This window comes from Coturnix japonica, chromosome 5 (assembly GCF_001577835.2).
Source record: "Coturnix japonica isolate 7356 chromosome 5, Coturnix japonica 2.1, whole genome shotgun sequence".
NCBI classification, from domain to species: Eukaryota; Metazoa; Chordata; class Aves; order Galliformes; family Phasianidae; genus Coturnix; species Coturnix japonica.
This window is the reverse complement of record NC_029520.1, coordinates 36,681,555-36,699,853: the sequence shown is the minus strand read 5'-3', so window position 1 is coordinate 36,699,853 and position 18,299 is coordinate 36,681,555. Positions and strand designations below refer to the sequence as shown.

Below are 18,299 nucleotides of genomic sequence, written 5' to 3'. Positions count from 1 at the left end.
GGTACCTGAATCTCCAGCTTACATGAGTGGGAGCTTGATCATTCTAACCCATAAATCAGAAGCCTGAAATGGATGGCTGCAGGCCAAAAAATTACTGATAGACACCATACCTGAAGGACACACATTTCTTTAGTTTAGGTATATGCTACACAGCACTGTGTAATTTCCAGTACACAGTACTGTACTTTTTGGCCTACTCTATTGATGTGTGCAGTATCTCATGGGAAATGCTTCCTAAACTGCCAGCATTACGATGTATGCAGCCCTCTGGGAAACAAAATACACAGAATAAATTTATCTGGTGGGAAAGTATTCACCTAGGAAATCATCAGTCAGATAGGAGAGAGAAACAGGCAACAAGATTGGAGATGAGATGCAGCCTGCACCAAGCCAGGTAGCTGTGTTTAAGGGCTACCCTTACAGGTCTTTCATTCTCTGACAGCTGACTAGTGATGAAACCACTGACACTGTGTTCAAAAGTTCAAACTCAGTACCCTGGACTCAGCTTTGGGAAATCTTGAGATTTGATCCTCAGATCTTCGGAATATGCCAGAAAAGAGTTCTGTACTCAAATCAGAGCAAAGCACCGTGTTTCTGGCACAGAAACTAGAAAGATTTCAAACGTGTTTTGGGATAAATGACACTTCCCACAGAGGAAAACTGCTCTTTACTGTAAATAAATGTTTCTTCATGGTAGATGAACAGTTGGGTGCCCTTTATATCCCTTACAGTAAGTCATCCTGATGGATCTCAAGATTTAAGGATATCTAGGCTTATCTGTGATAAGATGAATATCACACACTTTTTATCCCTAAAGCTTCAATGACTTCATTATATAAAGACAGAAGGTTTTTGGATTCACTGCTATCATTGCCACCACTCAAAATAATTCCTCATGCACGCACACATGTGCTTAAAGGGTATGCCTGCAAGCTGCATCAGTAAGGACAAGATTCCTGTTGCAGCTCCAGGGCTACAGAAATCCCAGCAGAAAACAATTCTGGAAGCAGGATACAGGCCATAACTGTTGCATATTGGGTAGGTGGTGCCTGCGTGCACCTGGGGTGGAGTCAGGGAGGTCACGAGGGTCTGCCAGGGGTGGTGACCTGTACCACTATATAGGGTTTGTTGCGAGGCATTAAACTTGTACTAACCAGCCTGCTACAGTGAGTGACTTGAGGTAGCCAGGGAAAACCAGAGGGGAGAGGAGTGAAGAAATTACCTCTATTCTATCTTCCTCTAAAAAGATGCAAGTATGAAGATGTGTATCATATGTTTATTGTGATTCGGGGCTTGGATTCAACTGACAATCAGAGTTAAGTGGCAATAAGATCTAGCAAATGATTCTCATAAGATATTAAGCCTCAAAGAGAACATGTTTTTATGTCTTATGAACTATCTTTGAGTGTGTTGAAACCAAATAGACTCTGTAGGGTGCCATCTCTGATCCAGGACCAAGTCCAAAGTAATATATTTAGAACTTTTTATTCTGACTCATATGAATTCTGAACACTTTTGATTTTCAGGGCGGCATCTCAGCCGCCCTTGTCTTGGCTATAGCACAGCAGGATCACAGTGATGTATCTCATATCTCACAGCTGCAACACCAAGTGCAGTAACCTTTGCATTACTGGGCTGTAGCACTGAGGGTGATGGAAGGCCAAGTCCTGGTGTTTGGCAGAAACTCAAGAGCTTTTAAACTACACATTATCAGAGCAACAAAGAGGGGCCTGTGCTGGGTTGAGTCATTTCATTTTCAATTTGCTGTAAAAGCGATCGGGCAAGCCAGAAGGCAGTGTAAAATACACTGACCTGTCAACCGAACAGGAGGAAGCAACTTCAAATGGGTCCAATTAAGAAAAAAACAACAGCAACAGACTCTCACCCCAGAAAATACAGGCAAAATGATCTGGCTCTTTTCTTTGCTCATTGTATATACATTTAAGTAGCAGACCTTGGCATATTGCCAGAATCCTGACTTGGTTGTTGAAGTAGAAAGGCAAATGTTAACTGCTCAGCCAAGCCAGCACCACTGGATTTTTATAAGCCGGCTCAGATTGCTTTAGTGCTCTCCTGAGGCACAGGCTGTGGGAGTGCTTCATTATCAAGTGCAATGCAGACACTGTTCTGCAATCCCTGCATGCAGTGGGAATGGTAAGAAAAAGACATTCAAAGAAATCTAAATGAAGAGCACCACCAACCTGTCGCTGTTCCTTCTCATCGTGATGGAATTAACTAAATTTACACCTAGAGGCAAAAGGGACCTCCATGTCCCTCTGCCTTCTGGCAACTTTTACACCAGTGCCTCTGAGATCTGGGATCCTCAAAATCTGGAAGTGTAAATCTCAACAGCAAGGACCATCTGGGAGAATGTTTTTTACATATAATCAGGCTAACTTTAATTCTCAGTGCTACAGTAATTCCTGTGAAGAAATTCGTAACTCAGTGGCTGATGAGAACCAAGCATCCAATGGAGGAGGAATAGGATGTTGTAAAAGAATACCTAGTAGCTTAGGAAAGTATCTTCAACAGATTTCCAGTGAATCATATTATTTTACATAGCAATATTCAGATATCTGTAGGCACTTACAGCTGCTGAGTGTAGTGTGTAGCAGGAGTTCTAAAATCAAGTTATTCTGTAAATCCAGTTTGTACCTGTTTGTAGCATTTAGATATCAGATTGTATCAGGGGTCAGGTATTATTAGTACTAAAAACTTGGTACCCTGAAATTTCATGTTTAACATCCTGTTTTATCACATTTATCCTTCAACTGATTTTTCCACTTATTGGACATGCTGAAAATAGTATTATTGTCATTTTTAGCAACTGAAGTAACTGTGATTTCTGTGTTGAAACATAAGTAACAAAAATATATGATTGGAGTCTGATAAAGGACCCACTTCCTCCTTTAATTGTAATTCTTGATGATCAGAATAATAATAAAAAAACAACAACAAAAACAAAACCTGACATCTCAAAATGTTAGTGAAGCTTTAATGAAATGAGTCTTACAAACTAATTTGCAAATCATTGTGGTACATCAGCCCTCCTAGCACGGCCCTGTGAAGCTCATGACTCACTTCCATGATAATCATTATGTTGGTATTTCACGACTGCCTTTATTTATAATTCTGGTACCAACACTATGCTTTACAATCCAGTAATAATTGGACTGCTCTTTTGCCAAGTGAGGAGTTAAAAACTCACAGAGATTTGTGAAGAAATAAAAAAAAAAAAAAAGGAGATGGAAGTAGACTGAAGTATCTGCTAGCTAGCCCAGTCATTTTGTCACTCCCTTCTCTATTGAGAGTTCAAAGGCTGTTGCATGGTGGAAGTTCCCAGCTACAAGGCATTACCAATCCCAGATTACTGCAGGACCAAGTTCTACCAAAAAATGCAGGCACAGCATGACAAATTGAAGAGAAATATGAAAGCTCTAGCCTTGGGTGAATTTTAGTGTTATTCTTGTATTAATTAAACGGCTTCAGGAAATTAGGGACAGAACATTTATAATGCATTCTGGGGATTTTTCTTAAAGCAAAATAAAATAAAATAAAAATCCCAAATAAATTAAAAAAAAAACAAGCAAAACCAAACAAATAAAAATAAAACACCTAAGCTATTTATATGTTTCACTTTTAAGGACACAAGATTCTAAGCAAACTCCCTCTTTTTAAAAGATGTACACAGAAATTCGATGATGTCTGTTCTCTATTATAGAATGCTTAACTCATGGCAAGCCTCAAAAAAGACGACTTGAAAAAGCCTGTAAGAAATAAAATAGACTGCAGTTGCCTGCTGGATATCACATCATATATCTCACCAGAAAGAATAGCCATCAATTTATCAAAATGTATCTGAAAGGGAAGAAGTTGAGTCAGTTCCATACGGCCAGTCCTTCTGACTCTTTAATGGATACATTTTGAAGCATCATTGCAGATAACATGGCAAGAATTACTACTAATTTTGTTATGTCAGAACAACGTTTTGATACTCCTCTATTTCTTTGGGCTCACAGAAAACAAAATTAGTATAAATATATTACCAGGTTAACTGCATTTAAAATCCCATGGACAAATGTATCCTTGCACAGTCCAACTTCAGTACAATTAATGAAGAGTAAATGGCATTAATATACCAGTATTGTTTTATTTTTGTTTCCCTGCTCAGGTTTTCAAACATTAACTCTCCCACACTTAATAAATCTTCATTATTTTCCACATGCCATGTTAATATTTTGATTTCCCAGTGTGTCAGTAAAGTGACTGCTACAAACATGTAAAGTATTAATTAGATAGAATCCCTTTGAAGAAGTACAGCTTTCTATGCAAACAACTTTATATTAACCAAACAGTGTTGAAATTGCTTTGCTTTGCTGTTGCCAAGTCCATGGGATCCGATGCTTGGCTGTATAATTTTTATTTTTATACAGTGTATATATACATAAGGATATATATATATATATATATACACACATATACACACACATATATATACATATATAATAATATATGTATACATTCACACACATATAAATATATGTATGCATTGTTTTTTGCAAATTAAATCAGAAAGCAAGCAAAAGAAGACTGACCTGACTTACCTGTACTGGGTTCACAGTCAATGAAGTCTTCATCATCGCTAGAACATTCAGCGGATGAAACAATGTCATCTGTTGTCTGGGACAGAGGAAAAAGAACAGAGAAGAAAGGTATCAGATGCTTGCACATCAAGAGATTGTTTTAGATGTGGCTAAGTACCCTACAAAAAATGTTTCACAATAGTTAACCTCTAAAATATTTAATTTGCACCAAAAACTCCAGCTATGCCAGTGTAGCACGGAGCTGGATTCTCCTGTTAGAGGACTTGTGCTGCTGAATATTTCAGATGGGCGCAGGTGCAGCCTGCCATGCGGTTCCGGCTGGCAATGGATGGCACTGTGCTGCTGAGCACAACAGGACAGTGGGTCCAACACCTGCTTGCTGGCACATAGCCCCAGCAGTCAGCAATGGGCCTGTCTGGAGCATGCTAGGCTCCTCAATAAGCACCAGAGCCACGTGGGGCCAGCCAGAAGGCACCATGACAGCCAGGACAGATGAGGCATTCCCAGGCTGAGAATGCTTCCTGCAAAGACAAACGTACAAGGTAGACACAGATAATACTCATCACCCTGGCAGCTAACAGAACTCTGCTGTGTTGTAAATGCATCACTCTCTGGCAGAGGTACTTTCTGCTCTGCTGATGCACCCCCTGGGATGGGAATCCTTTACATTTCCCCAGCTAGGACATGTTTGTTGCATTGTAAAGAATTGCTTCACATTTCAGTTATGCCCAACCGACTTGCAGCCCGACCCGCCTGCCTGCCAGTGACCTGGGACCAGCCTGGCTGTAACTGAGCTGATGGCTGCTGAGCCAAACCGTGACTGTACATGGCCCTATTAAGTATTAAGTCTCATAACTTTTATTTGCATTTCCAGATGGTGATATTTTTCTATTTCTTTTTTCCATTTCTTTTTTCTTTTGTTATTGCTTTTTTTTTTTTTTTTTTTTAATATGTTGTGGCTGGTCTAACTAATGAGCAGCATGCTCTGCAACATGTTAGAGAGAAGTGTACTGATGTCTCCTCCCAGCAGCATCTCCTGCCTGTAATTGCTGCAATTAGTTGAATTAGTAGAGCAGACCATTAGGGAGAGAAGCTGTGGCAGCCTCTGCACAAAGGTTGTAATATTCCTGAAAACAGCACAGAATTATCCCAGCCCAGCAGTATCAGCTCAGATCACAGCTTCTGCTGGAATTGCCTCCCTTTACACCTTTTCCCCGAAGAAAGCTGCACATTCTGCTGAGGAGCAGGACTGGTGGAATGGTTCCTGGAAATGAACAGACAAAAGGTCCCTCACCAGGCAAGGAGTATGGCTTAAGTCACAGTCCCTCAGGAGCAGGGTGGCTGTACTACAGTACATTATATCTCAGTGCTCCAGGTGAATACTCTTGAGGATCTCACATCATTGAAAAGCTTTTATGTCCTTACTCTAGAAAAAGACTCCAGATTTAAATAAGGTCCCCTTCCCAATCATATGACTGCTATGTTGCCTTCAAAATGCTTTGTGTTCCCTCCTTCATTTACAAAATGAAGTATTCTGAGGTCCCAATATTTTCTTCAGTCCCCTGTGGTCCTAATGCTAACAAGCTCCTCGTTATCTTGTACCAGGAGTACTTTATTTCCTTTTCTTTTTTTTAGGAAAAAAAAAAAAAAAAAAAAGGAAAAGAAAAATGGAACTGAGCAGACAGCCAGAACATTCACATCCAACCTGATGTTCCATCCCTCTTGATTTCAGTGACTTAAGAGTGAGACAAGAAACAGAACTATGATTGTTCAACTGTAAAAAAAATTACAGAGTATCCATAAAATCAGATTCATAAAATAAGGGAATCCCTATCATATATATTACACACTACCTGCTTTGCACCAGCATTGTTGTACAGCAGCATTCTGTAGGATGCAATCTTGCAGTAATCTCATGCTTAAATACTTCCATAGGGAGGCAAGATTAAAAGGAATTGAAGGTGACAGGTACAAAGTAATTTCCTGCCTTATGTGTTAAGATCATTTTTTGGCAACTTCTCTCAGTCACAGAAAATGGAGGAAAGCTGTTGAAATTCCGGTGCTGAATTCTCTCTTAAAATGAACTGGCTTAAAATGTTTCTCTGCTCAGCAAGAGGTCAAGAAAAAAGGAATGCACAAAAAAAAATAAATTTACTTTCCATAATTCTGGCTGTGTCACATACATTTTATGAAGTACTATTCATCCCAGTGAACAAAAGAATTCAAAAACAGTGATCACATCCTCCGACAGTGAAATGCAGATATCTCTGAGTAGAAAGATATCAATTTTTAATTGTAACCCTGTAAATTACTTTAGATTCATAAGTCAACAAAACAGTATCACAAGAATTTTTTTTTAAGAAAGTCAAATGTAGCTAGTGAATCTACAGATCTCTAAAACACTTGTGCTAAGGAGTATTAAGGACAGCACTCTGAATAAAGAATGTTCTCCATTACCACTAGAAGACAGTACTAAGACTCCAGCAATATTTTACTGATTTCCAGGTTGTATTTAGAGCACGTGGGTTTTGCCCTTAGTTGAAGATCTGACAATTCACATACAGAATTTCATTGAAGAACAGCAATGATTTGCTTTAAGTAGGAAGTGCACATAAAATTTTTATCAGTGTGTCACTGTCACTTACCATTTACCCACTTTACTTGCTCATATCTAAGGGCTTCATGCAATATAAACTTGAAATCAGATCCAATTGAATTGACAGTCTGATTCAGTATTTGTAAAGAATAGAGAGTTCTTTTATAACTTTCTTTTTCCCCCCTCTTCATTATTAAAACCATCACTTCAAACCAGAAAGATAGACGTATTAGAAAAAACTGAGATTATATTTCTTTGCACAACAAATTTTTTTTTTTAAACTGAGGAACATCTTGCAAGGTTTAGATGCATTTTGAAAATGAATGGTCCTACCTACCCACTTCCACTGTATGCTATTTCCTCTGATATTCTAGTCTTCTTGCTCTGTGACTGTCCCATGCTACTGATTACATGTGTATAAATATGAGGGTTAAAAAAGGAGAAAACCCTCTAAAAGTAGAGTTAGACTTAAGGTCATTAATGAGATCTCTAGAAATCGTGGAAGAGATAAATACTCCAAATCTGTCTTGCCAGTTCCTGTCTTGTATTTTTCATCTCTGAATTTCATTACAATCCATCAGCAACTGATTTTCTGTTCTCATCACATATTGGCTTGCCTTGTACAGATACCAACATCTGAATCATCCCAGAGGAATAAGGCTACTTTGAGAAGCAGCAGAAAATTCCTGACCACAGAAACAGAGATGAGGAAATCTCCATAAAACTGTAACTTCTTGTAACTGGAAACTTTACGTTTTCAAAGAGAATTTTCACTTGACGATTATTAAATTTCTTCTTCCACAAGATAGGACAAGCTAGTGAGCAGCAATCCCAGAAATCTCCCTACTATCATTTAATCTCATCAGAAATAGTTCACTGTGAGGCAATAAGCAAAACCAACTATTCCATTTCTGGTTCCCTGTCACAGTTTTGAAAATGAGCTAATTACATATATCCATTGGCTCAATGGTAGGTAAATGGATTTATTTTTTATTGTCTGTCCAGTAATCTGTAGATGGTAAATAATAACCATTCTTATGTACAGGAGACAAGATAGTAAAGAAAGTTTCCTGTGTGCTATGATGGAAACAATGTGTTTTCATTGGATAGGACACAAGAGAGAAAATATTTTCCAATTCTGTATATTAGCTGAATTCTATATTAAAAATAATAATTCATACGGCAGTATCTTAAAATATGTATTTATTTATTTAGTTTTAAATCCCAGTTTTGAAATTACTTGGCCCTGTATTAAAGGCCATAAAACTAAAGACAGGTATTATAATAACTTTCAATAAAATCTCTCACTGGCAGGAACTCTTTTTATTCCTTCCTTTGAAAGATTTTTTATAGCATTTATATTATTATTATTTTTACTCTCCCTCTCTCTGGCGTTTAATGAAATTGCCTTGGAATAAAACCGGGGCAGGAGAAAGTGCTAAACTCTGAGACTACCCTTGAGGATTTATGAGCATATTTACCTTCAAATTCTTTCAATTTCACTGAATTGGTTCTCCATTCCTTTCAATGAATTATTAGTGCTGTAATCACCTCCTCCTAATTTTTCATTCTAAGGGCCTCTTCAATCATGGTGATAGTTCTACATCTTTGTTCATTAAATGGTACATACTGCTGTGGGATGTAAAGTGTAGAGGAAGTTGAGATGGCATGACAAGACCTGTTCGAGATGACTGCATTGTCGTTCAATCCTTCCAAGTGCTCAAAGCGCCAATTTATGTGTCAGATCCAAAACCTTTGCTCCTTTGTTCTATACAAAATGGCAGGTGCTGAATCTTCCCTTTTCCCAACTACAAAGTTTGTTTGACACCTTGCTCTTAGGGTGCACCATTATGTGAGAAAGATTAGGCATACTGGGTAAAATAAGTCCTGTCACAGAACAGCTTTATGAAATTATAAATAACACACCCAAAAATGATGGAGTTCTCACTTCTATTGGGAGAGAAATGACAAGGACCCATAAATTCAAACCCTGCAGACAAATTCTTCTAGAAATACATACTTAGCTGTTGCTTCACCCTGTAAAGTAGGATTCAATTTTCCTAGTTGCCTTTTGCTTGAAACTCTTTTAGACACTACCACTTCATCGCTACTGTTTGAAAAGTGACACTTAATGCTTTGTTGCAAGAGAATTGTAAATCTCTTTGCCACCAAGGAATCACAATTTACGATACTTCTTGAGATATGACCACCATAAAATGCCATGTAGAAATACCTTCCCAACACCAGGGAAATACAGTTGTATTTATGAGCAGTACATTTGCATTTCACACCTAAAGTGTATAGAGGTGAAATTCAGCATTTTTTTCTTAAATCTGAATCTCTTTTCTACTCCCATACTGCCTTATTTCTTAAATATTTCAAACTTATTATTGAATATGTACAAAGTATTATTTTTTGTGCATAACAGCATGAAGCATAGATGTTCTTCTATTCAGTCTTCTAGAAATCAAGGCACACAGAATCACAGAATGACCCAGGTTGGAAGGGACCTCAAGGATCATGTAGTTCCAACCCCCCTGCCTAGCAGGGCCACCAAACATACACCTTTATTAGATCAGGTTGCCCAGGGCCCCGTCCAACCTGGTCTTGAACACCACCACCATCCACAACCTCTCTGGGCAGCCTGTTCTAGGGCCTAACCACTCTCCTAGTGAAGAACTTCCCCCTAACATCCAACCTAAATCTTCCCTCTTTTAACTTAAAACTATTTCCCCGTGTCCTGCTATTGTCAGCCCTTTTGAAGAGTTTACTCCCCTCCTGGGTGTAAGTTCCCTTAAGGCACATCCTGTCAAAGAAAAATCTCAAGATATTTTCTGCCATGTCAATGCAAGATAGCAGAGGAAATATTTGTCTCATTAGGTCTATGTTCTAGCTCTAATATTCAACCTTTTCTACTCTGATAACTGGATTTCTCAAAGCATTTGTATCCTGTTCACACTACTTCAATTAAGAGAGAATCCTTCATCCATCTTTTTTACATCTTATGCTTATTTTTTACTTTCTACGTAATCCTTATTTGCAAAATATCCTGAAGTTCATTACAGTAGACCTGAGAGACTCAGCCTGGTTGAATTAAAGCTACCACATACAGATAGAAAGAACCTGAATATTAAAGGGAAAATATAAAAATGTTACTCAAATCATAATGAAGTATTATAAAAGCAGCTGCAATTTATGGCTGTATAAACTGTTACCAACCATCCTGGATTTCTTATTGGTAGCTAGAGGGTATTAATCCTTCCCAACTCATTAGCACTGTATAGTACTATGTACTTTCATGGATGACACAGCCACAAAGCTGTGCATGCCATTTTTCTTCCACCCTCCCCACCCTGAGATGGTGCTAAGGTCTTGTCTGCCTTCGCAGAAGCAATGAATTAGATAACATGAAACTAGTAATTTTTCTCCATGTAGCCTTTGTGAAATGAAAACAAAAAGAAGGCCAAATACTTTGGTGGTTTAAATTGGCATTGATTTCAACCGATCTATAACAATTTACACCATTACACTCAATAAAATTGGTTTTGTACAATTCAGTGCTAAAAGACTCAAATAATTGAAGGCAACACACAGAAGAGCCACTGAAAAGATGAAAGTACTGGAGAGTTGTATGCATGAGACAAGCTTAGTAGAACTAAACATCTGAGCTTACCTTAACAAAAACTATAGGTGTTCACAAGTGTGATAAAAATCAGGAAGATGAGCAATTTAGGGTGCTTCAAAAAAAGTAGCTAAGCCAAAAAATATCTAAGATTTTCAAGAAGAAAAATATCAACAGTAACATTTCATAAGTGTGAAGTCTCCCCAGCAAAACATAAGAAAACCAACAGCAATGAGAGTAAGCAGTCACCCCAGACATTCAGATAAGAATATCATCACTACGTATGCTCTAGTGGAGAAGAGTTTGCCTCATCTATCTGTAGTCCAGCCTAATCCAATCTAAATCAATCTGTCATCACTATGTAATAGAAACACATCATTACACATTTACTGCAATTCCAGAGCAGGTAGAAAAGCTACCTAGCACAGCTTTCTGCTAGTTGCACTCATAGAAAGAAAATGCCACTTCTTTAGACCTGTTCAGACCATGGGAACAAATCCATCCTGACATTCTCGGGATCCTGTTTGGCTGGGAGCTGGGAGTTAACAAGGAAGTATGTACCCCTCAACTGTAACCTGGGAAAAGTGCACTTCCCAATTGTGTGATCCTGTCTGGACATAAAAGTTGATATGATTACATTACATCAATAAACAGGGAATGTGAGAGCTACTCCTTATCAAAGATGAGTATATATAGTAATTTGTCCATTACTACAGCAGACAATAGATTAACTAGTCAGTTAAATGAAAGAAAGCAAAAAAATGATCTCCACAGTTGTGTCTCAATTCAGAGTCATGAGTGGTCATGGTTAAAAAGAGCCTTGAAAGCTGAATTAATCTATTGAAAACTGGAAGCCTGTTTCAACACAATCAAGTTCATTAAGACTGTAAATTCTGACTCTTTCTGACCAGTTTTGATGTCAAATTTCATTGACTTTGTTATGTCCCTAAGCTGACCAACAATAGTGAAAAATCACATTTCTGACTTTTGTCTCTATCTGCTGGTAATGGAAAGGTGATGGTGTTGTGGGGGGTGTGAGCAGAGGCAGGAGGTGGGAGGACAAACAGATGAGAAAGAGAAGTGAGAAAGATTCATTCATCTCTTGTTATATGCACCCTGACAGGGCAAAGAGAAGTATTTAACCACAGCAGCTTAACCCAGCTTCAATGTACCTTCCCAAAAGCTGAAGGATTGTAGTGCTATGTGGTGTTCTGCTGATAAGCAAATCCTTCTAAATCCTTTCAGTTTATTTCTTGGCCTGAAGAAATTACATACCATTCTGAAGCAAATAAATGAATGAAATTTCATCTCTAGGAATATAGATTGGATGTTTATTGATTGCATATCACTTGCTTTCCCTTCATCTTGATGTGGTAAGGATCAACTGGCAGATCTTTTCCAAACTACACAGCATAACTCAAGATTTGAAAGATTTTTGAACTGAATCATAAAATGTAAATTCTTGGCTTAGATATAAAAGATACAGTGTTGTCATGAGACAATAGACTTTATTCCCTCTTACTAACCTATTTCTCCTTTTCACATTCATTTTCCTACTTCCAGAGAAGCATATTGAAGATGAAAGTTGTGCCACTGAAGCCATTATCTGAGTATAGTACTTCGCAGAGTAATCACACTGAAGGTATTTTCACACTGAGTGTCTTTTTTGTTATTTGATACATCTTGTCCCCCTTTCCCATTATATTATATTCCTTATTGTAACAAATTGAAATACAAGTTGTCAGCCCTCTGGTTTAAGCATAGCACTGGTTATATACAAGGTAGTAATGCAGGTGAAAATTCCAGAAGAAAGGTATACCAGGTGTATAAACTCCAACTAAAATAAATAAATAGCTTAATCATTGAAACTAAGATACTATAGCTGAACACAAAACTCCAATTCTGAAATTTCTGAGAACTGCTGAACGGGCAGAGGAGCCCTTTCAAGCACTTGGAGTTTCTAAAAATCACATCAGTATAAACAGTGATGTTTCTCAATGCTTGTCCAGGAATTTTTAAATGGAAGATGTTTCACAAAAGCGGAATTTTCCGCTTATATTCAGACTTATGCAGGTGAAGGGCAGTCTATTCTGCCAGCATGGACTTTAGCTTCTGATACACATAGTCTGATGTAATAACTTGAACTGCCACAGAAATAATTTTATTAATATGCTGGGCTATGATCTACACTATCTGAAGAACAAATGCTTTATCTACTCCACCAGAGGAAGGGCAGGGAAGACCTCTGGGGAGCAATAACTTCTTAAATTGCCCCAGCTCTAATCACCAAGGACACTGAATCTAAACCCTCATGCTGCTTGATTTTATATTCCTGATACTATCATAAATTCACTACTTGACATCAGGAAAATTGCCTCCTTTCCTCACACTTATGATTACATTGCTATAAAATGAGGAGAAAACAATTTCTCTGTTTACTTGGTGCACAAATAGACTTTCAGTAAACATTTTACATTCTCAAAGCAAAGCCCAAGTAAAGAAAAATCCTTTACATTTAACAGAGGGAAGCCAGTGTTTCAGCAAGTGAGACTCCAATGATCTGAGATGAATCAGCTGCCCTTTGAAGACTCAGCCTCTAGTAAGAGTAAATGGGTTTTCTTTGCGTGGTAGCTTGCACTTAATAACTGTGTCAGAAGAATATTTTTCATTTACACTTTGCTCCTTTGCTGGAAATCAATATGTCGTTTGCTGGCATTTTCTCCTGGATATCTTTATTTAGCTTGTCTTTTCTTCCTTGGAGGAGAGGCAGTTATATTTGATTTTGTACTGTTATTGATTGGATCACTCCGAGCAAGAAATAAATAACTAAGTACATCACAGTAGCTTTAATGACAATCTCTTAAGCCTCAGAATCTGCCCACCATGTTGCACTCCCCCCTAACACACGATTTAAAATAAACAGAAACTGTAAAGGAAGATTACCATGTAGCAAAAAAAAAAAACCAAAAAACCTGCAATAGCAACATATGCTATTTAACTGGCATTTCTATTTATGTTCTCATTAATAAAACCACATAAATCCTGTTTCTATTTTTAAAGCAGTACTCTTATTGCCATATTATTCAGTATTGGGATCTTACTATCTCTTATAAATGAAGCTTAATGAGGAATTAGATATGGAAGAACTTCTCCTAGCAGACATCTTACATGCTGGAAAATCTGAGTGTGGTCACGCATGTATCACTTGTGGCAATTGATAGTAGGGGCTAAAAGGCTGCAACAGCCCCATCCAGATAAGTGATGGTGGAGAAGCAGATGCTGTGTTCTGGCTGCTCAGAAACTCCAGGCAGGCCCACAGCATCCCTTCCTGTAGAAACTAGACATGATGGATAAACCACAGTGGGAGATGAATTTTATAGGAGATGTATTACTAATGTTTGGAAAACTAAAGGCATTTGAACAGTAGCCTGGTGTTTTGCTTAAACAGAAACTGAGTAAGTACTTTCATCCTACATGTTTTTCCTGTAAACTTCAGTTCAGCATTCCTAGACTTGTACTGGACCACGATCCAGTGATCCCATCCACCAGCAGCTCCTGCACCCCAGGGCAGACACAGGTGCACTGGGCTTAGAGTGCACAGTAATCTCTGCCAGTTGTTTCAACTGGGGTGTTCTCCTCCTCCCCCATCTCTCTTTTAATTCCTGCTGCTCTTTCTTCTACAGACCACAGAAATCCAGCACATGTAGTGGTAAATTCAGAAAGGAGAAAAAAACCCTGTTCTGTAGTCCAAACTCTGACACTTAAATTCTAATGTGACAGAGTATGTTATCCGTAAAGTAACAGTGAACATAATCACTATGAATAAATGTGCCTTAAAACAGCTTTGGCAATTATTGTAAGTACCTCTGAGTCCAATAAGATAAGCATCTATCTTTGAATATTCACATTAATGCACTAGACTGCTCTTTCCAGGCAAATCTTCCTCTTTCTCTCTAAACATTAATAGATGCTAAGAAAATGGCATTTAAATGCTGCTACTCACAGAACACACACATTTATCTCACAAGGGAAAGGAGGTCACCACACACATTTAAACACAGAATAAATGTAACACAGAATAAATAAATGCAGAGTGAGATCTTGCCCAGTAGGTACACATCACCATCTAGAGTTGTTCTCTGAATAACATGATATATACGGAACAGTTATCAAAGGCATATAGGCACTAAGAACCTTTGGAGAAGCATGTAAACAGTACACAATTTTTTTTTTTTTAAAAAGGTCATAAATTATTTTGGATTATAAACAATAGGCAAATTCATAAACACAAAGATCACAAAGAAGGCTGTGCTAGAATGTAATTTCCTAAGATCAGTGATATCTCCTCAACCTGAAGTCCATTTTTCTTTTTCTAATATAGGATATAAGTGACTGACAATAGCTAGTGTGGAAACACTTTCACACACAACGGTTAGCCTGTTAACATACTAAGATATTAACATTATCAAGGTGAATTCTAATAAAATGAAGTTAAATGGCTCCATACATTATTCCATCTGGGGCACCCTTGCCAAATACCCGATGCTTAAAAGTAACATTTTCCTGGCATTAGCACCTTTTTCTCTGTTATTGATATAGAAATAGACTTAACAGCTTTACTGTGGGGACAGGGACTGACTTCACACCGCGTGTTAATGAAAATCAGCCAACAAATAAGTAGATAAATAATGCAGATCAGTGCTGCCACCAACAGAAAATGCAAAGGAAAACTTAGGGAAGTTAGAGGCAGATGTGATTTTTTACTGATATTCTAAATGCTATCTACTGAAAGTGATAGTTCCTGAGACGAATGGTTGAACAGACATGTGGTATTCTTACTAAAACTTATGGCTAGATCTCAAAAACCTACTGTTTAGTCACCAAATAAACTTTTTTTTTTTTTTTTAAAAAAAAAAAAAAAGAAAAGGAAAGTTTATTTCAGCTCTTCGCAGTACTTCATCATACACCCATCAGCTTAAATATATTTGGCGATTGATGCAGCCAGATAAAATTTAACATCTGAGATACAACGTATGTCTCTGAGATCCCATTAATCCCATTAAGTCGAACAGAATGTCACTTAAATACCACATCAAGTGGTCCAAGCTGCAAATGGCTGTCATGCAAGAAAATTCTGCATTGGGTAGGCAGACTCCCATGCACAACAGGCATGGTGATCACTTATCCCTGCAGGGTTTCTCTGCAGCCCCCGCCTAATCAGAACATTTGCTCTCTGTGATGGATAAGAGGGCCATTTTCCTTGCTTATTTACTTAGCTCTCTATTGAGTTTGATTAACTGTAGTAAAGGCAAATCAATCTTTTGTGTTTGTGTAAAATAATAACAAAAAAAAAGGAACAAAGTTAGCTTTAATGGCCCAATAGATGCTCAGTTGGAATGCACTTACTGAGCAAGAGAGTTCAACAAAGGAATTCAGGCAGCTTTAAACACCACTGAGAACATGCAGAGCTCATCTATATTTCTACCTGTTTAAAGGAGAAAAAAAACAAAACAAAAAAAAAAAAAACCCCACACTCCACTGATGCAGCTTTCTATGTCTCTGCAAATCTATCAAGGCATCAAGCACTGGGAGGATTTTCTCTCACTCCCTTCAGCCTTCCATGGCCAAAGCTGGAACATGCTAGGAAACCAGTATCCAAAGAGACATTACCAGACGTAGAGGGCATGAAGCTCTAAAGCCATGAAAATACTTCCTCTGCTGTCAGTAAAGCCGCTTCTAAATTTGGCTTTGTTCTGTTCTGTAATATTTCTGATATCAGTAACCTCTGGTCTGTATTGAAAGATCAAGTGAAATGCTAATAAATGAAATGAAGAAGTTTGTTCATTAGTGAACTGGATTCATTTCACGGTAGCACTGTGAGAAAGTCTTTCTCTTGTACAGTCTAATCATGGTGTTGAATGAAGGAAACTATGCCTGACTTCATGCATTACCCATTTGAAGCCTTTAGTAATAAACAGAAATATTCTGTCCTTCTGGACTGATGATAGCCAAGCACTAGCCCATAGAAAACGTAACTTCAGTCAAAAGAATGCATAAAACATGACAGCTTAATCAAGACAGAGGCCAAAATGTGATAAGATGCATTCTCCACATCCAAAACACTTCAGTTCCTACAACAGAAATATATGTGTACATTGGATCTTGCCGTTTGGGCCTCATAAAAGGAAAAAGAAGTAGAAAGAATTTTACCACCCTTGTTTTAAGATGAAATTCGACATTCCCTCTATGAAACATCTATGGCAATAGCTTTAGGATGATGGTATCTCTCTTCCCAGGAACAAATCAGTTCACTATTTTTTAAATTCTTTTCTACATCCTATCATTATTGTAGCTTCCATAGACAATTCATGGAAGACTCTGGCATTAAAAGGTGATGCCTTCTGGCTTTTCTGAAGCTAATTTTCAGATTTAGGGCTTATTCTTGCCAAGGAGCTTTACTGGCATTACAGCCACACTGTATCCAGGTTGGCAGAGCTGCTCTCCTCAGATTCAGCAGTGCTGAAAGGAGGGACTTTGCTAGCAGAGTGATGCCACCTTTCAGTGTTGCAAACTAAGCTGAACAAAAGTTGGTGTAGTTATAACCCGTTTCAGGCTCCTGACTGGCAGCAACATTTAAAATCAAAGAATGTGCATTTCAGCACTCTGGGACACTGTAGTGGAGTTGGCAGAACTTAGTAGTGTAACAGTATTCTGAAATGCTTCAGATGGCAAAACAGTTGAAAAAAAATTATCCCTTAATTGACTCCACAGTCGTTACTAGACATGTAGATGCACTAACAAGAGTTAGGAGTTTGCAAGAAATGGATTGCAGATGATTGGCTTTTTTTTCCCCTTTTTTTCCAATTCAGAGATCTTAAGGTCAGAAGGGACTGTTATTTTTACCTAGTGCAACCTGCGCTTACATTTACACAGAAGAGCTAGGTGCCAGGACACCTCTACCACTGATTTGCAATACCTCTTGACAGGGCAGCAAGCCTGCCAGCCCAGCACAGCTCACTCTTCAGACAAGGGAGATGCATGTGAACCTCCTGGACATAAATGTTAGCTGCTCTGAGAATACCTGAGGGAGAGTGTTGTGTAGAGTGCTGTGACTGTACCCAGTTTGTCATACGCTGTAAGCTGAAAGACACACAGTCCAAGTCGATCTTTCATATGATTGACATGGTTTTGTGGGTATGGCGGACTGCTGGACTAGACAATCTCAGAGTTCTTTTTCAACCTTAATGATTCTGTGATTCTAAGATATGCAGTAGAACAAACTGTTACATGCCACTGAGGAAGGAGGAATCTAAGAAATAATATCTCTCTTTCATGATTCTGAAATGGAAAAAGGATAAATAAATACTGGAAAAACTGCATATTCCTACACATCCGGATTCCTGCATAACAAGGAAAAGAACTTCCCTTAATCTCTTTCAATAGGTGAAAAAAACCTGCTGTGAAAATCTACAGAAAC

The 18,299-nt window shown here is 38.1% G+C and overlaps 1 protein-coding gene across 10 annotated transcripts in view; it reads right to left on the bottom strand.

The window, feature by feature from the left end:
- NRXN3 (neurexin 3) overlaps positions 1–18,299 on the bottom strand; it is an 887,537-nt gene that overhangs the window by 30,879 nt on the left and 838,359 nt on the right. For 5 of the 10 annotated variants that reach the window (XM_032445108.1, XM_032445105.1, XM_015865173.2 and 2 more), the window contains one exon: positions 4,596–4,680. In XM_032445108.1, coding sequence (XP_032300999.1) covers positions 4,596–4,680 — 85 coding nt within the window. The remainder of the gene's footprint in view (positions 1–4,595; positions 4,681–18,299) is intronic. The other 5 variants (XM_032445106.1, XM_032445109.1, XM_015865170.2 and 2 more) reach the window with 1 other exon arrangement.